Source organism: Podarcis bocagei, assembly GCF_964188305.1.
Source record: "Podarcis bocagei genome assembly, chromosome: 14".
Lineage (NCBI taxonomy): Eukaryota > Metazoa > Chordata > Lepidosauria > Squamata > Lacertidae > Podarcis > Podarcis bocagei.
Genome location: NC_138139.1, coordinates 10,248,853 through 10,272,263, shown reverse-complemented (window position 1 = coordinate 10,272,263; position 23,411 = coordinate 10,248,853). Strand labels below are relative to the sequence as shown.

Sequence of the window (23,411 nt, the reverse complement as noted above, 5' to 3'; positions counted from 1 at the left end):
AAAGAGACCAACTGCCCTTAAATATCCCCTAAGCGGAAGAGGCCAGAAGCTGAAAGACCTGAACCAGGGATTCTGTCAGAAAGAAGTTTAGAAGCGGATTGCGCATACTGCACACAGATCCAAGAGAATTTGGCATCTCAATCCTGCCCAAAAAATGTTCCTAATTATTTTGGGATGCAGTAACAAGTTTAAAGCAGCCATTGCTCCATCCATAGCAGATTCAGAAGCCTAAAGGACCCCTTGGTAGAACTTTTAGTACCTGAGGAGTGGATGATGCGTTGCACACTATCTTGCCTATTCCAGTTAACTAGCATCACTTGCTTGGGCATCAGCAAAATCGTACAAATATTATTTTATTTTTTATTCATAAAATTTATATACCACTTGGCTGAAAAAATCCTCAAAGCACTTTATAAAAGATGAAACAGTAACATCAGGAAAAATTCACAAAATATACACAAGTCTGCCTACTCCCCTCTCTTTTTAAAAACAAGACTATAGTTCAGTGGCAAAGCACATTCCTTGTCTGCAGCAAGTCCCAGGTACAATCCCCAGCATTGCCAATAATACAACTCCCAAAACCCTCTGCCTGACTTTCAGGAGATCCACTCCCAGCAGACAGTACAGAGCTAGATGGTCTGACTCCATATGTTTAGATACTTTCTCACGGTTCAAATATTAACACTGTTTATCATTAGCTTGTATATCTGGGAGGTTTCTATTTCAGTATGCATTCTTCATTTTGGTTCCAGTATATTTAATGTGTTTTACTGGGGAAGCTGATAATAAATGCAGTCTGTGGGGTGTAGACATTTCAATTGGGTACTTTTAACTTCATTATCCAGGCTTGCTACAATACCTGACACCTGTTTTGTGTTGAGCTAGATGGAAACATTAGATCAGATGGATTTTTATTTAAGGAAAACATTTTAAATAAGCTCTGTTTGCATGTGAATTTCAAATCTTATTTTATGTTGCTTGCTCTCTCTCTCTCTCTCTCTCTCTCTCTCTCAAGCTTACACATTCTTGATGTTTTTACATTTTGAAGATTGCATTTATTACAGAGGTTCTCTTCTGGAAGGGCCATACAGGTTACACACACTATTCTGGAAGTTAACCCATGGTTTGCAAGCTAACTTGCAAAATAATTTAATAGCTATACAGTGTGATTGCACTGTTGATCTAAAAACTTGCTTTGTTGGTCTGTGATCCAGGGATGGGGAACCTGTGGCCCTCCCACCTCCCATTAGTCACAGCCAGCAGAGTCAATGGTCAGAGATTGTGGGACTTGTAGCCTAGCAACATCGGGAGGGCCACAACTTACCCACCCTGGTCTAACCCAAACGTACCACTTCTGCATCTTCTTGTTGTTGGATAGTCACCACACTATACCAGACACATTCACTCCAATTTCAAGCTATCAAACATCTCCAAGGATGAAAATGATGGCCCCTTCCTCATGGAGATCCATCAAGATCCCACCCCATTATGATTTATACGGTTCTGCTATTCTCAGGGTCCACCTCAAGCCCCCATACCTGGGTAGTTCTGCATCATAACAGTGGGCATGCCACGGTAACTGGGATGGTTGGGATCATATGACTGGCTGTAGGAGTAGCCGTGCATGTAAGGGATGTAGGACTGATGCTGGCTGAGGGGTGAAGACACTGGAACATGGGTGCTGGGTCTGGCTTCCTTCGCCACTAAGCGCGATTCCTCACTGGAGGGCACTTTGCAGTCGGAGCTTGTGCTCTCCTTCCCATCTTCCTTAGCAATGGGCTCTTTGCTGCGGCTCCTCTCCTCCTTTAACTTTCGATCCCTTTCTTCCTTCCACCGCTCATCCTCCGTCTTGATGTCAGAGTATTTAGCAGGGTAAACGTAAGTCCACATGCGAGGCTCAGCTTCCTGTAGCAACATACAGTCAAGGATGTCAGGTGACTAGAATCAAAGGCATTTCTGAAGTCCTGGAAATCTCAGATTTGACTTAAAATTAAGGGCCTTTGTGGGTGCAATTAAAGGGAGGGGGGAAACCATAGGTAGCATCCACCAAAGTCTCACCAGTGAAAGAACAATGAGCAAGATTTCTGCCCTCCACATATTTTCTCTTAACTATTTGTTACTGTTGTCCTACAGTAGCCTCTTTTGTGCTTTCCTGCCATCACCCAAATCCTTGTCCAGAAGTTGATATTCTGCATTCCTACAAATTTTAGAATGCAAGTTATGCACAAGCTTAGGTAAACATTCTTTACTCATTCTTGAGCTCTGACGAATCATCTTATTGAATTTGTTACCACTCCCAATGTGTGGGAATTATGTCGGCAGAGCTGGGGTTTTTTAAAAAAAGAAACTGGGCATCAAGTTATCCCAGCAATCTTATTAAAACATAGATTTTGAAGCTCTGAACAGTGCTTTATTTCTTTAAAAAAATGTTTAGGGGTACTCTCCTTTTCCTACACATACTGAAATACTGCCCCTCAATGAGGCCAAACTTAGATTCACAAAATGTTTAGGAGTATGCGTCTCCCTGTGGCCCCCCAGAAAAAAGCACTGGCTCTGACCAAATAAAGAGGAAAGCTTCACACCTCATAGCCCTCACCACTGTCTAGGCTGTAGGCCCCCAAACCCAGACAACTACACTTGTCCAAGAGCAACATGTCAATTCATTCAGTGCTGGCAATGGAATTCCAACTTCATCACTTTCAGTCACAATCACTCTGCCCCTGGCCTAGGTATGAGTAAGGGGATGGACAACCGCAAAGGAACAAGAGGTAACAGATAGAAAAGTATGAGAAACACACGAACAATCTCATTTGGGCTGGTTTAGCCCTCTCTTCCTTCCCCACAGAATATTTCTCTCTGCAGCCTCTTGCATGACAGTGTGAACAGTTCACAATGTTAAGCAACACAGAGGCAGCTGGCACTTACCCCACCCATATCATGTATCAAAATGTGATAATTACTTTCCAAGATCCCTGACTATTCCCTATTGATTGAGAGGAAGGGGAGGGGAGGCAAGAGAGACTAACGTACAGGTCATTCAGCTAGAGATATTTGTGAAACCTCTTTCACTCCATGTAACACATCTCTGAGCCTCAACAAAATCTGAACAGAACCCAGCAATGTTCACTCCACATGTCAAAATCCCCCCCAAAACTGAACTCGACTTTCCAGTAGTCTGCTTCTGTCCCCTAATCCAGTTTGTGCCACTACATTGCTAATTAGCAAAGTGGGATAACTCTGGTTTCAGTGTTCGGCCACTGGTCCAACACAATACCCACTGGAAGCTATGTCTGACTCAACCAAGTAGCAAACTGTCTCTGAGAACCAGTCTGAAGCCCTGTGCTCTTCAGTATTACTGCACTGATCTAGAGAACAGCCAGATTGCATCTCCCCAAAAGATTATTTGAAACCAACCAGTTCTCTCCTCTGCATTTCCAAAAGCCCTCATGTTTTAAAAAGAAACAGTATAATAATCTGTAAGATAGAGACACACTAGCCCATCAGCAGGAATCACCACAGTCACTTAAAAATGGCTAAAACACCACTGATGTTAATTCATGGTTAGACTGATTGTCTAAAAGCTCAGGGCCACACGCTGATGAGAAAAAATAGGAATCAAACACCATCAAATGGTATGTGTGCCTGCTCCATCTGTCCATATAGTTCTGCAGCTTACATTCATATATGCGAAGATCCAAAAGTTAGGAAACTGAGCAAGCATCAATGAGAACTAACACACTCCTCCTTTCTTTCCCCTGGCAATGGGCAGCTACATTCTAGGACCTAGTTCAGAGAGTGCTCACTGTCTTGGCTGTTCTTCTCATCTCAGCCACTCGAAACACACCCACACAAACACACACACCCCTGCTTACCTGTGAGTACCAGAGTACTGGGTCCACCTCAGCCTGCCGTCCACAGTCCAAACCTGCCTTTGACTCTGTCTCTTTCCCCAGATGGCTTTCACTTAACTTCCCCTTGAGGCCTTCTACAGTTTGGCCTTGGAGCTTTGAGGAATTCTCCAACTTGGGAATTATGACTGACTTGGCTACATCACCCCCCTGCTCCTTGGTCTTGCTCAGTCCAGATTTGACCAGGTCAGTCAGGCTGGGTGCTTTGGTCAGTGTGGGAGGTAGAGACGGCTTCTGCTTCCATTCCTCCTTGAGTGCCACCTCTCTCTCTTTTAGCCCCAGCTCTACTTTCTTGTCAATCCCACGCTGCTGCTGCTCCAGACTCTGGCGCTGCTTTTGCTGGTCTTCGTACTGCTGGCGGTAGGTGGGGTTAGTGCTGAGCAGATGGGCATGGTAGCCTTGTTCACTATAGCCGTAAGGAGGCACGTAGGCATACTGGTTATAGTAAAGAGACTGCATGTACATATTGGACCTCTGCTGGATGACAGACGGCTGCTGGCTGGAAGGACCCAGGTCTGCCTTCTTCTCCTCACAAACCTCATTCTTCACTTTTACCTCTGGGCTTGGTGGTTCCTCATCTTTCTTCAGTTTCAGGGCCTGACTGTCTATGGTGGCTTGGCTGTTGGGATTAATGGAACCAGGACTTGACTGTGCATAACCTGGAGAGTAATAAGCCTCAAATCCTTGATAATAGGGAGAGTCCTTGTTTTGAGGTTGCGAGGGAAAGAGGGCTTTTTTGGCCCCTTCCTTGGCAAGCTGCTCAGGGTCCTTTGCCTTCATGCTCTCCAGCTTGCCTTCACCATCCTCCCCTGCATCTGAGATGTCAGAATAGGCTGGGCTATTTGTTTTCACGGAGCTAGCTTCAGCACCATTTTGAGTAACAACATGAAGCGGAGTCATGGGTTGCGTGGGTGCTGCACTATCAAGTCGGCTGGCACCCCCAATGGATGGGCTTGGGGCATTATCAGTGAAGCTGTAGATTTTATCTGCCTCAGCCTTGATGCTGGCAAGGCGGCTCTGGTGGGGGTCAGATGAGCCATTCAGGAGACTCTCCCCTTTTGTCCCAAGGTCACTGGGCTCTCCCCGGAAGGGGCTCTTGCCTTCCTCAGCTCGACACACTTTCCCAGGAGTCAAGGGGCTCTCTATTTCCTTGGACTCTTTCTTCTTCTTATCCTTCTTCTTCTTGTCCTTGGCAGGAGTAAGTGCTGGACTGACCGTGAAAGGCTCTCCCATTACAGTTGGCTTGGGTTGAATAGGTTTCAGCTGGGGACTGTTGGGCATGGCTTGAACCACTGTGGTGGTGAGGCCAGTGGAGGAGCCTGGGCTGGTAGCCGTGAATGTAGCTGTTTGGAAGGTGTAGATTTGTGGTGGGATGGCTGGGGCTATGGGTCGAGCAGACTTGATGCTCTTTGATGATATCTTCTCAGGCTTGACACTGACAGGCTTTTTAGCTTTTTCCTTGTCACTGCTCCTCTTCTCCACTGAGTCAAAGCCATCATTGCTTGTCTCATCAGCTACCAAAGGGCCATCCTCAGAGCCATCATTGGACAGAGCACCAGAGTCAGGGTCTCCTTCGCCACCAAGCTTCTTTTTGCAAGCAGCCTTGGGGTTGAACTTGCTTGATGGAGATGGACTGTGCGGTTCCATCAGCCGTACTTTGGGGGTAGTTGATCGAGCCGGGGAGACTGAGCCTTTCTGGCTACCAGAAGCACCGTTACAGCTGCCCAGGTCAGCTGGAAGAGATGACTCCTCCCCATACTCACTATCCCCATCAGCTTCAGGTTTGCTGTCATCATCTGTGTGTGCATGAGCCTGGTGATACTTGAGTCCATTGATGTGCTTATACTTTTTGCTACAGTTGGGGTGGGGACAATCAATGAGAATGGGGGAGGGGCAGTTCCTATCGAGAATGGTGGGTTCTACCTTGACGGTTGTTGTGGCAACTGCTGCAGCAGCTGCCGCCGCCGCAGCCATTGGTGTAGCAGCTGAACCCATGGAGTTTGTGCGAACACGCTTGCTCCCCTTGGAGTCCTCAGAACTTGAATTCACTTCCATGTCAGAAAGGGGCTTGCTCTTCCGCTTGGTCACTGACGAAGGGCTGGCCTTGACATCCTCAGTTGTGCCGCTGGGCGGGAGGCGGTGCTCTGAGGAGTTTTGGCTGCCTCTGCGTCCCTTGCTGTTGGCCCCTGCCCGAGTCTTGCTGCTGTTGCTTGTCCCTTTGCTATCAGAGGCTGCTGTGCTCTCATTCATGGGAGGGTTACTGTTGGGTCTCATACGCTTGCCTCTCCCTCGACCATTTCGCATCTCCAGGTCACTGGTGGGAGAATCACAGAACCTAGGAGATAACAGAACAGGGCTTAGGAACATTCAAGGTTAGACTTCAAGCCACGCCCACCCTCTGCAATTGGCTCTTGCCTCAAAAGCTACCACAAAGTGGCACAATTCTCCTGCTCTTATCTGCAAAGCTACTATATACACACATCCTTGGCTGGGTTTCCCAGGAGTAGGCAAGCAGGAGGCATACATACACTGTTTTCTAAATCAGGAGGAGGCAGACTGTATGGCCCTTAGGGTTCTTTTCAGACACCTGCAGAACCATGTTAGAATCCTGAGACTTCTAGCTTTTAACATATCTATTTCAAGCATTTAAAAATGGAAGGAATGTTCCGCAACTTCTAAAACAAGATGTGAACTCAAGCCAAATTAATAGATGATTGTCCCTAGGAACCATACTGATACAAAGAAGAGTGCAACAGTTAAACTCCCTCAAAGGAGATGAGGTACAGTAACTGAACTCAGTTTCTCTAGGGAGAAATTGCATCAATGGCAAACTGCATGGTAATCAGATAGGACAGCAACACTGGCTACAGAGAACTTCAAATTTAAATCAGAATAATTCTTCCTGCCTAGGACAGAACAGGGCAACTGCTTTAGTTCTTATTCCAGCCTGCTACATGTGCCTATCCTGATCTGATTTGAGGATGTATTTTAATTGATTGTCTGATTTTATGTTAATGTATTATACATTTGATGTTAGCCGCTCTGAGCCAGGCTTTGGCTGGGGAGGGCGGGATATTATTATTATTATTATTATTATTATTATTATTATTATTATTATTATTATTATTATTATACATTCCCTTCTCCTTACAGTATGACAGTTTCTCAGTGTTGCTCAAAATCAAAGTATTCATCCTCTAGCAGAATCCCATAATGAGTGAGAGGAAAAAGTCACCAAGTACACTACAGGAAGAGCCTTTTTGCCGTATGCTTTACCTGGGTGGTGCCCAATCATGCTGCGTGCAATCCAGTAGCGTCCCCACATAAGTCTTATTCCTCCAGGTGACATTCACCACCAGCATACCTGCAGGAGCAAAAGGGAGGATTGTGAACACTCAGTTCTCTTGCAAATCTTGCCCCATCCTCAGCCCACAACTTAGCCACAATGCAGAAACATCCTGCTGAGCAGGTCAGAACAAGTGTGGGTGGAGACAGTTACCAAAGCCTGCAGCAGAACTCAGGTAGCACTTGCTTGGGGCTTTGTATTCATTTAGTTATTTGGCCATCAATACAACTGAAGAACCCCCACCTTACTGGCTGCGTGGCTGTAGACTGTTCAGAATAGTCCTCAAGGTCAGGATTCTGATAATATTGCTGCTATAAACAGCACACATAAACAGCACTATGTTTATTTAATGCACTGGTCGTATCTTCAGTTCTGCACAAAGCAGTATTATTAGGAAACACAGGTGCTCTTGTGGGGTGGAATTCACAGCTATGGCCAACCCCTGCCTCTGGGCACCTCCAATACAAGAGGTACCCTTACCTTTCCAACACATTTTTTTCTCTGCCAAACAGTCAAACTGGCCAAAAGCTGGTGCCCAAAGTAGCTCTATTTCTGAACAGCTGAAGAGCTTATAAACACATCCACTAAACTCATCTTTGTATTCCCCAAAACAAATGATGGATCACGCATTTACAGAAGAATCATGTCTACAGGTGGGGCAACACTTTTGTTTTACAGACTCGATAAAACATGGCCAACCCTCTGAGGGCCACATCCAATAGCTGGGTGAGACTACACACCTGACTTCATGATCTTAGATGGATTTCTCCATGGAAAACCCCATCCAAGGGCAAACAACTTCTGAGGACTGAAACTTGCACCACCCTGCATTCATTTTGAGTCTCTCTCTTTAGGAACAGAACCTGGGGGGGGGGGTAAAGTCTCTGTACTGGACAACATATGCCCTACTGAGGAACTAGTCTCTCTAATCCCGTATCAAGAAAATATTAAAACAGGAGTGGGGATCTCAATAAAGGATTATTGATTGTATAGAATAGACTCATAAGCACTCCTAGGCCAGCTGTGCTCAGCTGTCCAGTTTCAAAATTTGTAGCGCTCACTCAGGATACTCTTTGTCTGCAGACTTAGTTTATAGGTCAATCATGAAGTCTCAGAAGGAGCAAATCTTTGAAATAACCAGCTGTGAAAAATATAGGGACCTTTTTAATCTTCATTTTCAAATTGGGGTAAAAAATTTCTCTCTCAAACAGAAGCAAGCACTTGTTAATGACCTACAGTTTCTGGGTTTCACCACAGAAGCATCTGAGTCCGTTCTTCCAGGTGTCTACCAACATCTGCCATGTGCACTGCCAGAACCCAAAGAGTGCTCACTAATGGTTCCTTGTCATCCTGGAAAACAACAACTGGGGTGCCACAGGGTTCTGTTCTGGGCTCGTTGTTGTTCAACAACTTTATAAATGAATTGGAGAAAGGAATTGAGGGGATTCTCATCAAATTTTCAGATCACATCAAACTGGGAGGGGTAGTTAATGCCACAGAAGACAGATTCAGGATTCAATATGGCCTTAAAATATTGGAGAACTTGGCCCAACTGAACATTATTGTTTCAATACGGACAAATGCAAGGTTCTACACTTAGGCAGGAAGAATCAGCTGTACCAATATAAGATGGGGGACATATGGCTTGCTAGTAGTATATGTGAAAAGGATCTAGGGGTCTTAGCAAGTTTAATGTGTCAGCAGTGTGACGCAGCAGCAAAAAAAGCTAATACTATTGTTGGCTGCATCAACAGAAGTATAGTGTCCAGGGACACTATAGGTCACTATATAGTGACACACACACACACACACACACACACACACACACACACATAGACACTATAGGTCACTATAGGTCACAGGAACTAATAGTACCGTTCTATTCTGCCTTGGTCAGACCACACCTGGAATATTGTGTCTAGTTCTGGGCACCACAATTTAAGAAGAATATTGATAAGCTGAAATGGGTGCAGAGGAGGGCGACCTACATGATCAAGGGTCCGGAAACCAATGGGACTGGGGGTCTGCAATGTGTTCATTGGCAGGCTGCTTGTCTTGGTGAGAGCTCTTCTGACTGTGGGACTGTGAAACTCAGAATGTTAGGAAGTGCAGACAAAGCCTTGATTTTTATTTTTTTACTTTTTAAATTGTTGGAGAAGGCTCCCTGCCTCCTCAGAAAGCTCTCAGCATCTTGGCTCCTCTGCCGCCCACACCACTTCCCATTCCACCCAACATCCTTCCTGAAGTTCCAGGATCTATCTTCCTGCAGGTGTCACCATCATCCAGCAGGCTCCGGCTCTTCAATGCAAGGCTGCTTTGTAAAGCTTTATGCTCAGGCTTCACACACTGCTTTCCTGCAGAGCCTTACAAGTTAATTGCGTGGCAAGACGCCAGCAGCTGCTTCCATCTCGGAGCTGGCAGGTCAGATTAGGAAGGACGTTCTGGCAGTCTGCCTGCTGCCATGATCACAGGAGAAAGATGAAGAGCTCTGTAAAGCAGAGACCTCAGCGGTGGTTGAGCTGCCCCCTCCCTTTGCCTGCTGCTCTGGCAACCAAACAAAGCACAAGACTAATTGTAACTCCTGCCCGACACACCGTGTCCTAGATTTAACCTACCTCAATCAATCACACAAAAAAATCCCTCCCAGCAAATACATTCAGAATTATTTTGTGAAATGCAAGATGATTTGCGACGCAGCCTTTGCCTCTGAAGAACCACCCTAGTTGGGGAGGGAGGGGGAAAGAGAGAAGTGGAAGGGCTGTGTTCAGCCAGCATTAGCAATCCGGAGCCAACTATGATTAAGGCATTTGGAATTGCTGTAAGGCTGGAGAAGGAGAGACCTTATCAAAGCATTACAAACCTACCATGTTCTGGCAGTAACCCTGCTTTTTTATGCTATTCCTAAGCTCATCCCTAGTGCTTTCTAAAAGCAAATCAGGATAATAATCCCCACTTTTATAGGGCCAAAGAGATGCAGCAGCAGCTCATCTAAAAATCACAAATCCAGCTGCTGAGGCAAGACTCCTTGGTCAGAGACTCCAAACTGCAGCCCTTTTACTGGTGGCAAGTTCAGATGCAGAGGGATGGCAACTATTAAGAGACATAGATTGTTTTCAGACCAAGAGTCTTTTGAGACTATTGTTTTTGTATGTAATAGATATGCAGCTGTAACTCAGATGTTGTAGGGGTATCCAGAAAGGTTTCCCCAAGGAAACATTTCTGTTGCAAGCATAATGCATTTTTCCCTGGCACACATATGGAGAAAATGACTACTGCGTGGAATGTGACTACACAAGCATCACAGACCCTGAATGCTCATGACATCACTGGGGATAAATGACACGCATTCACCTCCCAGGTGCCATTTTGCCAACATTTTTAAGGTTACTTATTTTTCATTCATTTATTTCCTTCCACCACATTTCCTTTGTTTCTTTCAAGTCTATTGCCTCATCCTTGTCCCTTTTCCTTATGCCTCGATATCTATTAGACTGTAAACCTGCAGGATTATTTTGGATTGTAAAGTATCTAGTTATAGCTATAAATAATAGTTATAAATACATAAATGTACATTAACCGACTCCAATACTGAAGTGCACATCTCCACATATTTTTTTAACCAGCCCCAAGTCTCCATTGCTATGAAGAGAAGCAACAGCTTACATTTTTCTTCCTTTCCAAATTGTCTGCTTTCACAAAACCTATCATTTTCTGTTTCCCATGACTTATAATCATTAGCCCCTAAGGCAGACAGATGGGTGGGGGTACAGGGAGAGGACTGTATTTCATTTTTAAAAAAAGATGTTAAAACTGTGGCAGCTAGGGCTATGCAAGGTTTCAAAATTGTATATATTCTCTAATTTGGATACAACTCGGTTTGAGTTTTCAGTAATGCAAAATTCAAGTGGTTTTGTATGCACTAAATCACCATAATGGCATTGCCTTCTTCTGCCCAGAGATTGTGTGAACTGCCACCTTTTTTCACAAAAAAGAACCCCTCTCAAAACAAAAAAAGGGAACATCACAACCCCAAGATAAAATGAAAGGCACGAGATTCAGGAAAATACGCTTCTGACGTTTCCTTTGTGCAGCAGCTGCTGTTGCCATGCAGTGATCCTTGTTGCTATGAAGATCTCCATGTCAGACAATAGCTTTTTAGCTCTAAGCACTATTGCTATTGGCTGAGATATTTCCCAGGTGAGCAGTGATGGTGCCTGAATCATCAGTTTTAGGGGTTGGTTGAAATTGGACCTCCCCCACATGGAGGTCTGGGGAGACCAGAGGCTCTCTTTAGTTACAAGGCTTCCTCCCTCCTCCCCAACCCCCAGTGGCATTAATCACAGCAAGAGGAAAATGGGAGCCTGGCAACTCATAAGGCAGCAAGTGGTGTGCTGCATTCCAGTATAATTAGATCCATTAAAGATCCTGGCAGATCAGAATCACGCCTAACAGAATTAGGAAAACTGCTAAGACAGCTGTCTTAAATGCCTTAAAATGTCCATAGAAGTATTTAACACAACTTATCCTTGTGAAAGGCAGGCAGAAGGAACAAGCAGAAGTTAGAAGGCTGCTGCCATGCTAAGCAGACAGCTGCCTATGGAACATAGAGAAGTGCTACAACTTTCGCATAAGTTGAAGGCCTCAGAAGCAGATAGTAGCCCAGCCATGCAAACAATTCCACAAAAAATGTAGCAATTCACCTTGCCACAAAAATACAGACATCAGTCATCTGTGACACAGAGGCCTGAAAGGACAGAATGTACCAGTTTATTTTACCCTTCCTTGCCAGACAACCTGAAAGGGATTTTTACCTGCCACAGACAACCAAGTGAGAGTACAAACCTGAAACTACCCATGGGAGGTCATTAAAAAAACATGTTCTCATAAACTAACCTTGTTTAGTTTATGGGCTACCCGCCCACAGTGATCAAACCTGCTGAAATCCTGTGGAGAGTTTTTATCTGTTCTCATGAAGTACTAAGATGGCTACTCCTTGCTTTGTTGTTCATTTCAACTTCTACCAGCTTCCATAATGTGGCAACATCAGCTGGGGACACTAGAGCACCAACAGCATTGTACACACAGAAGAGAGAACCAGGACTCATGAGAAAGGTGTGCTTACATGTTAAGAAACCAAAGAAGGATAAGCCTGGTGTTGATTCTTTTTTATTATTATTGGTATCTTTCAATTCCTTTTGATAACAACTGGAAATAAAATTCTGCTATTTGTCATATGTATATTTTGGCTCAGCATCTAACACAATGTACGAGAAATGACCTAAGATAGCAAAACTGTAAACATTAACCTGAAATCCATCAAGTAGGGAGGGTGGCAGGAACCTCTTGCCACATACATTAACCAGACTCCACATACTCAAGTCGGCCAATGATGCAATAGTTCCAAACTGCTTTGAAGGATGCACAGCCTCTGATGTGAGAGAAAATCATCACTTCTGACAGCAGGGACCAAGCAGCAGCCAAGAGTAGCCTCACAGGCAAGATCTTTGCACACATTGCACTGAATGAGTACAGGTTAAAAATAGCTGAGCTACAGGAATCACAGCATACCTCCTAGGCAAGTCCTGAAATCATAGCTGATCTTTAAAGAAGAAAAGAAAAAAGACTAACATGAAAGGACAGGCTGCAAAAACCATTAAAAGCCAAGAGCAAGAGGGAAGGCAGCCAGCAGCATAAGACAAGTGCCATACTCTGCCTGCCTCCTAAAGCAGCATTCTCTGAAACACATATAGGAGGACTGGACATTGACATATCATGAGATATGTAAACTACATAATTATGGGTGCCACTACCACAGCATCCAGAGGAATAATGGGCATGTCCCACAGTATTCTGATATTCCAGAGGGATGAGTCCCTGTGGCAAATCCTCTGCACATCAAAGTTTTGATATGTGCCTGGTAAATATAAGAGTGTAGAAGAAAGGGGGTGGGTAGCATCAATCAAGAGAAGGTTACTACAAAAAGCAAATAATAGGTGATCCAGTGCTCACTGATCATCTCTTTCAGCCTTTCCACAAAAAGCACTGGAGACACCAGTGTGCAGACCTACCAATCTGAGAAAGAGCACCTGTCAGGGCTTTCTTCTCAAATAATAACTGCTTAGAACCTGTCAATTCCACTCTGCCTGGCATCATATTAAGATGGATATGTAAGAGGCCAAGGAGATATATTTTACTTCTCAGCAAGATGCTGTCCTTGCATCACTTTCACTCAAGGTAATTGCCTACCTCCCAGTTTCTACTGGCTGTCTGTGTAGATGAATCACATCTCTTAAGGAGTAGAGGCAATGGGCTAGCGATGGTGGCAGAACATGGACTGGCTTGCCGGGGTAGAAAATGCACTCACTGTTTTTAGAAGCAGGCACACCTGGCAAACATTCATTCTACCTCCAACTTAAAAGACTAATGTGAACAATGGCCCTGGGAGGAGGCTTTAGAAAATACAAGGTCAGGAAGTGGGCAGAATGTAGAATTCAAACAAGGTGCAAATTTGTAGCAGGCAAGATGCTTTGGCCTCAGATCAAGTGATTTCCCCCCACCTCCTTTAGCTTATAATCAGAGTAAAACAGGCACTCTAAAGGTGAAGGGGGAAAATATTTCATGTGCCTAAATACAGGAACTCAGAACAGCAAAATCAAGGCAACAGGCATGACCAAGTTTTTAGACGTGGTGTAGTCTTTTATCTCAATACCTAAGTGCTGCTTCACTGTTTGTGAAGAAGTGCAACTGCTGAAGAAGATAGGATGCAAGAATAGCAAGTACACCCCAGAAGCCTCTACAGTGTGTTCTCATTTTGCCTAGTGAGAGAAGCCTTCTTGGAAGCAGCTTTTACCCTGGACTACACCACTTCCAAAGGAACAATACTGACCCAATTAAGAGCAATTTGCATTATGGCAGAGTCCTCTGGGGCAACATTTATTTTGTGCAATGCCACACCAATTGAACTAGGCTGGGATACAGCATTTGAATCATCAGTTGACCAGCACTACTCTTAAAACAAACATACTGAAGAACACCTACCGTCTTCTGTCTCCTGCCATACGATGCCCTCCAGATTGACACTGGTGCCAGGTTCACAGGGGCCCAAGCACTCTGGCTCTGTAGCAAGAGCCACATCACATGTGTTCACCCCTACAGAGCGAGTGCGTACCATTATCTGCTCACATGGTGATGAGATATCACTGTTGACAACAGGAACAAGAAGATGCAATGGTAGCACTGCAGGGGTGGACACTGGAGACTCCATCTGGAAAAAGAGAAAATACAAATGAATACAGATGGATAAGGGCAGCTGGGTCTTCCTTATGTCTGTAACACCCCCAAATTGAGATGGTCTGGCATTTGCCACTTGGATCTTAGCTTTAGGAGCAGATGTCACAAGTTCTTACTCAATATGTGCAGCACTGGAGGACAGAATCTAGGTGCTTTTTGCACCCCCAACGTGTGAACAGAAATTATAGCATTTTACAAATTAAGTTTTGACTCATCCAGCCCCCTCCTCCTTGTATGCCTCCTTACACATGCAGCTCTTATTTAAAAGGGAAAGGGAGACCAAGGCCTAGCTCTCACCCAGGTAGTAAGCTTCTTTCTGGGTTATAGATGGGACCTCATATGGACAGAATGCATGTATTCGTGTGTGTGTGTGTGTGTGTGTGTGTGTGTGTGTGCGCGCACACACACACACACACTTAAAACTGGCACAATGGGCAGAGGGATGGACTAGACCTCTTTCTCCTTGATATTTAAGGATTACCCCTCCCCCACTCTGGAGTTATTTTTGTATGAAGGAGCATTAAATCACATAAGTCCTGCATCTGTAGTCTGATGTGGTACAAGCCAGACATAGGTTTACCGCCTTGGTGAGAACTAGGCACAAGTCAGCCTGGTTATTGGCCACTGTGTATTCTATAGAAACAGATTCCAATATGGCAGATGCAAGTTATCCCCTGAAGCCTGCCACCAGGCAATCACGTTGCTACCACAAAGAGCAGGAAAATCACCACTAATACGCAGGTCATGTGTCACATATGAAGAAAAGGCAATTTCAGGGCCTTATCCAACCTGCCCATCTCTTTTCAAAGCAGAACTATCTCCCTCTCCCAATTTAAGTAACCACCTTATAAAGGAAATCCCTCAGCCACCCCTGAAAGAGAATCTGCAGCATGAAGATGCTGGCTGCTCAGACAGAATCAGTTTTTGAGTACAAGGTTTCCAATTTGGCTTTTGCTGCCTCAAATAATCAGTTAATTCAAAAATTGTTCCAAATGCCACTCTACATTCAAGTGATGGCCCTGGGTATCTTCTGGTAAGAGCAGACACATTCCAATCAGGGGGATAAAGGCTTCAAGCTGTCATTTTGGGAAATCTGCCTGCTTGCTGGCGATTATAGCCTGCTGTTCTTGGTCTCAGATGAACCAAAAGCAAAAATCTCCAAGCCCCTTTGCCAGAAGATACCCTGCACACTCTCTTTCCCATGGGCATTCATGTGCATAAAATCAGGAGTTATTTATGGAACATTACTGCCAACAGCCACACACACACACATTCAAACTAATTCTGGTTTTTGAACAGTTGTCAGATAATCCTCCTTAGCTGATGCCATCCCTCTCCCCCTCCCCCTTCCCAACTAGTTATGTCTTTTTATAAAGTAATTAAATGCAATGAAAGAGAGCAAGTGGATTCTTGTGCGCCCAGTGCTGCACATCAGAATTACATCTCTACAATGTTCCCAAAACAATCCCTGGGAGGGGAGAGTTGTACAGTATCATCGCAAATATACTGAGCTCCCTTCAACTCTCAGGAATAATTGTGTCCAAAAACTTAGTAAGAAAATGGCGGGGAAGGGCAAATTCTATGTGTTTATCCTTCAGTGAACACATTCTCATTAAATGTTCCCCATCACACGAGCAATAACTGAGGGAAACAGCTGCCTCCCCTTTGGCAAGGTTCGGTGCCCAAGAACGTGGGCAATGCTGAGCTCTGGGGATGGATTTTCACTTCCAGTCATGTTAACATAGCAGAACGAAACACCCAGAGTGCCTTTTGCCTGCTTGCCTGCATTTGGCTCCTTCTCCTTCTGTGTATATCCTTGCTCTGGACAGCTGAACAAAGCAAATCCAATCTCATCAACATTTAATACTGGATGCCAGTTTAATCTGCAGTGACTGAGCTGGATGTATCTGCCCAGGCAGGTAGCAAAGCTTATGGCCTAGTTCTCTCAGAGGCAGTAAGTCTGTATCTTGATTGTACCAGTTCCCTCAGCCCTCACTTCAAGACCAAATGCTCTCTTGCAGGAAAAAAAAACATTCCTACACATTTCTAGCATGTTAGAACAAGGCTATAAATCTAACCTGTATTTATGGACGTACCACTTTCTCAGTACACATCCCACATATCCAAGACAACCCTTCAAACCATCAGGTAACTATGGTTAGTTTTAACTGCCAAACCATGGTTTTCAAATCTACTTCAACCCATAGTTTGGAAGTTTGTGCCAACTATAGTTTGCCTGATTGATGTCAAACTATGGGTAAAGTAAAACCAGCAAACAGAGGAGGGAGAACATGGTTGAACACTCAGCTCGTGTTATCAATCTTCTAAACCAGAGCTGCTTATTCTCTGGCCCTTCAGATGTTGCTGAACTAAAGTTCTCCACTTCCCTGGCTATTGGCCACGCTGGCTAGGACTGATAGGAACTGTAGCTCAAAAACATCTGTATGGCCACAGGTTAGCCATCCCTGCTGTACGTCATGCTTGGAAGGATGAGGATTTGAGCCTGGCTTATATCTCTTGCATTTTAAAATGTCTCCTGGCAAAAGAAGTACAGTCTTCTGTGCATGGTGGGGTATGTCACATTTTGCTGAGCAGGGCCCCAATGACTGCATTTGTGAAATCAGGCCAATTTGTTTAGTTTCAAGGTTAGGAACTGCCTTCTGATAAAGATTGACATGGAGACAAAAAAGAAATAGGCATGCAGAGACTAAGTAAAAAGGTAAAGGGACCCCTGACCATTAGGTCCAGTCGTAACCGACTCGGGGGTTGTGGTGCTCATCTCGCTTTATTGGCCAAGGGAGCCGGCGTACAGCTTCCGGGTCATGTGGCCAGCATGACTAAGCCGCTTCTGGCAAACCAGAGCAGCACACGGAAATGGCATTTACCTTCCCATCGGAGCGGTACCTATTTATCTATTTGCACTTTGACGTGCTTTTGAACTGCTAGGTAGTGAGGAGCAGGGACCGAGCAATGGGAGCTCACCCCGTTGCGGGGATTCGAACCGCCGACCTTTTGATCGGCATGTCCTAGGCTCTGTGGTTTAACCCACAGCACCACCCGTGTCCCTAGAGACTAAGTAGCTACACTGTAATCACAATGCATTTGCAAAGATTGCAAAGATTCCCAAGGTGTCTGGGAGCAAGAAAAGGTCCCAGTGGTGGCTGCATACCCCTTTATCCTGACTAAGAGAGAATTTGCTTATTGGGACAATTCCCTAGAGCAGTCTCACAACAATCTAAAGCACATTTTGCCTTGATTCTGGCAACAGCTCTGACACCACCCTAGAAAGGAATGTCATCTACAGCCCCAACATGGTAGGCTGACACTTCTCAGAATTTCTGCCAGCTGGACTGACACCCTCTGAAGAGCTCCCAGGTGGAGTCCTATCAATTAAAGTTGAGGATCAAGGTCACACTGCCACAGAAGACACTAGAAACCTCTACCTGTTGCTTGTGAGAACAGAGAATGGAACTAACCAGCTGCTCCAGAAAACCCTGCTCTCTAATCCTGAGCAGATGCTCCCTCCCCCCACATATTAAAGCAAAATACTTGGCAAGAAACCATGGTCACTTCATCTTGGAAGATGCAAACTGTTTCACCACAAAATACCCGGCAAACAGATCTGGGCACTTCTTGGTGCATTTAGAGTCAGGGTAGTTGCAGGCCTGCAAACCCTTCAGCTGCGTTCTACTTTGAAAGGTAATCAGCACTCAGCAGAAGAACACTAATTGCCACTCCAGCTTTGCTAATTATCATTTGGTCACATTTGTAATCTGCATTATGCCACAGAGCATAATAAGCAGCTTGCTGAGAACCATCTAATAAGTGAGGTGGCTTTATGGGATTTCATATTTCACTCTGCCATGGAACAAATGTAGTATCATTTATCAGCTGTTGGGGTGAAGAAAGGAGACAGAAGGAAGGGAGAGCATGTGTAGCTCAATCCTCCCTGCAGCTTTTGAAGACAGAGAAGGAAGGAAGGAAAATCTTAGAAAGAGCTTTTCAAAGAAGGCCATGAGAGAATATACCCTGCTGACCAGAATACATGTCAGAGGAAGTACTGGGAGAAAAGGGAAGAATTGAATCCTAGCTTCACATCTCTCAATGGCAAGCCTCTGCATCTCTTCTGAGCTGCAAACAAGACTAGTGTATTTGCTCAACATAAAATACCAGAGACAGGCTAATGGGGAAAGAAGAGAGCTGGGAATCATTAATCTCCCTATAGGTAGTAATTACATTGTGTTCTCCTCCTGTGCAAAAACTCCTGCTAGGCTCAGGAACTAAACAGATTGTCAGAGCCAGACATGCAATGAAAACTACTGGCAAGGGCAAATGTTGGACTGCAGAGAAAAAGTCTCCAAAAAAATTACATCAGCCACTGCCAGATGAGCAAGCTGTGTTAGTGTGTTATAATGTCAAATGGCACATACCTGACTACACCAACTTCAAAGTCCCTTTAAAGCTTCATGCACTAGGTCATGAACATATAGTAAGGGATCTAGGACCCTCTCAATGAAAGTGAATCTTTTTGGACTTAACATAGCCACTATCTCTTCTTCCAAATCTTCAGGACCCATCCATCCAAAATTCTGCATTGATGATCCACACATACACACTCCTTTTACACTGCCCAGACTTGCATCATCTTTCTGAATAGGTGCACTCAATGAATAACTCTCAAGTGCTAGGGCAAAATAAATACACCAGTGAAGTGCAAGCACCAATAGTGTTGAACTTTTGATAAGACTGCTTGCCCAGTACATCTGCAGAAACACACAGGGTTGTGACTGATATTGGATTCAACCCACAGCCAAAAATAGAATATGACTTCACAAAAGGGCTTCTCTTAAACTAAGATGCCAGGTTAAGTGATGGCTTATGAAATGAAAAGGGAGAGAACCATGTACACCACCTTGACCTACTTGGAGAAAAGGTGGGATATAAACTCAATAAATAAAATTAATAAAAGTCCACATTTACATATTCTATGATGGTAAGGATGCCTTTGATCAAGTAGTCAGCTACCTTGTTTTAATTGTATCCCAGTCAGAGGGTCCCAAAATGTAGTTGTCAATGGTGACCAGAATTTAAATTTTGGCAATCATAAAAGAAAATATACTGTCCAGGAGAGCAACTTTTATATTTTTTTTGAAAGAACCATTGCCAACAAAAGTGGGAATGGCGTGTCACTTCAAAAAATCTGTCATGCTCTGGTTTCCTCTGTTTTTTTGTTAGGACACAGACTCAGTGTCATGGCCTAAAAAGAGTCATTACCCCTTCATATACAGTGGTACCTCGCAAGACGAATGCCTCGCAAGACGAAAAACGCGCAAGACGAAAGAGTTTTCCGTTTTTTGAGTCGTTCCATAAGACGAATTTCCCTATGGGCTTGCGAAACGTCTTGCGAGTTCTTGCGAGTTTGTTTCCTTTTTCTTAAAGCCGCTAAGCAGTTAATAGCCGCTAAGCCGCTAATAGCCGTGCTTCGCAAGACGAAAAAACCGCAAGACGAAGAGACTCGCGGAATGGATTAATTTCGTCTTGCGAGGCACCACTGTATGCAAATTCCACCTGCTGCTCTTCCTCTGTAAAACCCATTGATTGGGCAATGGACACAAAACCACATCTGCCTCTGTGGAGCTAGAAGCAGAAAAGCCTACCCTGCAAGAGTCTAGGTTGATTACTAAGACATGCCAAAGTTTGTAGACCGCTGATTATGGTACCACCTGACAGTCAAGGCAGGAATGACAGCTCTCAGTTCCAAGACCTGCAGGTGTATACAGGCTATTTAAAAACCAAACACCCCCAGACCCCATGCTTTGTCCTCCCAAAATATCTCTCCTAACTACACTCTCTCCTCACCACCAAGTAGATCATAAAGGACTGCAGGAGATACTCCATATCTCTGGAGTTACAAAAATGCAAAGGGAGTGAGGAGATTAATAATTATGTTTTCAAACTATCACTCATGTAACAACTGTATTTCCATGAGGTGCACTATAACGTTCTTTCATTATAACTGCTTGGAATTAATTCTGTTATTTCTCAACCGTTACATCAAATTGAAGTGAGGAACCCTACAGCACTGATATAATTTGCCTACTGTAACGACACAGATGAAAACACAAAAAATTAAAGCACGCTCCAAACATTCATCCAAAAACCTATATATTATTTTGACAAAACTGGAAAGAAATGAGGTCAATCTTTTACACTCTTTAGAAGAGGTTCTCATCTATTAACACAATGCAGCCAGCAGAAAGACAACTTGGAAAGGAGATATTTATATAGTGGAAATGTCCACACTTAGACCACAATTGGTCTGGAGAAGCAGGTGTGTTTAAAAAGAATGCTACACCTCATGTATTTACATAAATTTAGTATACCAGCAATGTAACATACATTGAAATTTATTTCTCCCTAGTTCTCCTTATTTATATTTCTCCTTATTTATATATATACACACACAGTGGTACTTCGGGTTAAGTACTTAATTCGTTCCAGAGGTCTGTTCTTAACCTGAAACTGTTCTTAACCTGAAGCACCACTTTAGCTAATGGGGCCTCTTGCTGCCGCCGCGCTGCCGCACCACAATTTCTGTTCTCATCCTGAAGGAAAGTTCTTAACCTGAGGTACTATTTCTGGGTTAGCGGAGTCTGTAACCTGAAGCGTCTGTAACCCGAGGTACCACTGTATATATATCAAACCAAGCAGTGCTTAATTTTTAAACACTCCCATCCTTCTACTTTCTGTAAGGACTTTACAGATCCTATATATTTAAAAACTCTGATCCCTAGGGTAGGCAGGAAAGATACTGAGCAACCCTAAAGCATCTTACTAGCAAGCAAAGGCAACCAGTCCTTCAGGATAAGAGACTGTGCCATACAGACTTCATCTCTCAACACTAGCTAGTAAGTAATGGGATGACTTTCAAAGGCTGATAACTTCATGCTTGCCACCAATTCACAGCAAGGCAGAAACATACTACCTGCAACAAAACTGAAGAGAAAAATGCATGACTAAGGTACCAGAAATTTGTGAGTGCCCACTGGGTCTTCATGGACCCCTGTACAGTATCCCTGCCTGACAAATGTATGTATTTTCCCATTAAACTAGAGTTGAATGTATCTCATTAAAAAAACCCACACAAGAAACACCAACTATTACTTAAATCAGAAGTTTTCAACCTTTTGGGGTCCACGGCTCCCTTGACCAACTGCATTCTTTCCGTGGCCCCCCTGTCGGGCGCAGGAGCCCAGTTATGTCACCCCTTGCCTGCAGAGCTGGCAGCCTCTCACCCTTTTTCGAACACTCTCCCTTGTGGAGTGTTCCCTCAGCCTTCTCTCCTTGGGAGTCCTCTAAGCAGCTGCAGTTGCCACCCTGGTTGCTGAGCTGTCCCCTCTGCCCCAAAAAGAGGTGTCTCCTCATACTGACCCAGAGGCACCATTTGCCTGGGGAGCTTGCAGCCAGGGCTGCTGCAACAAACAGCAGTGCAAGCCTTTGGGAGGCAGAGACGCAAGAGGGCATCAGGGGAGGGAAGGAAGGAAAACGGGACAGAGGCCAGTGTAGCCCGCAGCACCCCTGACCATCATTCAAGGCACCCCATTCAAGTCACCCCAGGTTGAAAACCACTGACGTAAATGGAATCTATCTGATCACAATATGAAAGATCAATAGAGTGCTTACAACTGTAAGAGGCATAAGGATTTCATCTCTACTAATGCCAAAGAGGTGTTCTATATTAGGTCACTGTGTTGTGAAACAGCTTCTTGGTGTACATACATAAGGAACAAAAAAGTTATGGACTACATGGTATTTTCCATGGAGGGGGGGGGAAATCAACATGTAAAAGCAGCACACATAAAACAACATTTGAGAAAGCAGAGGAATCTCACCTTGAAGTAAGCTATAGCAATGCCTCATAAATCCTCAATGCTTTTTAGCTATAGCCTTTCTGAAGCTGGCTAAGTACCAGATCCTTAGCAATCAAGAATGCTCACCAGCCCCAAACAAAAGGAAAAGCCATCTGGATATATATTTCTATGTAAATTTATTTCATTCTTGATTATTCAGCAGTGGTTCGGCTACTGCCGAAACCATGCAATCAAACTCCTAGTCACACATCCTTACCAGCCTGCTGACAACAAGCTCTCTTTCAGTTCCACCACAGATACTGAAGTTACTAAACATGCACTGCTGGTATCAATAATACCCTGACACACAAAGGCATCACACTCCAGCCCACCTGCCTAGATAGATCTTTATCGCCTATGGATGCAACATTGTAAGTAGCCAAACAGGAAAAGGTTCCCCCTAGAGCAGGGGTACTCCAACAGCACTATTCTCTTAGTGACAATGCAGCACTCAAGACACATGTGGTTGGAACCACATCTCACTAAACAACTGTAGTTTATCTTAACTTCACACATTTCAATCACCGTAGCTCAAGAATAGAATAAACTTGTTCCATAATGCTTATGTGTAGCATCATAAACGTGGTTGTAATTAGTATATATTTTGTATCCTGCTTTCAAAGAAATAGGAATCTAGAGGTAGGTCAGATCAAAAGTCTGTGGGGGACCTATGACTCTCCAAATATTGCTGGACTATGAGCTACAGCTCCCATCTTCCCCGACTACTGACCACATTGCCTTGGGCTGATGAGAGTAATAGTTCAACAGCATCTGAAGGACCACACCCCCATCCATGACCTAGTGAAACAATTATTTCTGCCTATATCTCCCCTTAGTGAAACAATACCCATAAAGCAGCCACTCTACATTTTTGTCATTATCATACTTGCTCTAAAGCTGATTCTGCTTGTCACTTACAGAACAGTTGATGTTTAGGACACAACTCAGCAAGAGATA

The 23,411-nt window shown here is 44.3% G+C and overlaps 2 protein-coding genes across 4 annotated transcripts in view; one reads left to right on the top strand and one right to left on the bottom strand.

Moving 5' to 3' along the window:
* The window catches only part of ZNF609 (zinc finger protein 609), a 113,882-nt gene that overhangs the window by 3,228 nt on the left and 87,243 nt on the right, over positions 1-23,411 (bottom strand). For all 3 annotated transcript variants that reach the window (XM_081169191.1, XM_081169189.1, XM_081169190.1), the window contains exons 3-6: positions 14,293-14,518; positions 7,185-7,272; positions 3,873-6,243; positions 1,539-1,905 (exon numbers count right to left, since the gene is read on the bottom strand). In XM_081169191.1, coding sequence (XP_081025317.1) covers positions 1,539-1,905; positions 3,873-6,243; positions 7,185-7,272; positions 14,293-14,518 — 3,052 coding nt within the window. The remainder of the gene's footprint in view (positions 1-1,538; positions 1,906-3,872; positions 6,244-7,184; positions 7,273-14,292; positions 14,519-23,411) is intronic.
* LOC308572799 (tigger transposable element-derived protein 1-like) overlaps positions 1-23,411 on the top strand; it is a 195,349-nt gene that overhangs the window by 171,185 nt on the left and 753 nt on the right. The window lies entirely within an intron of this gene.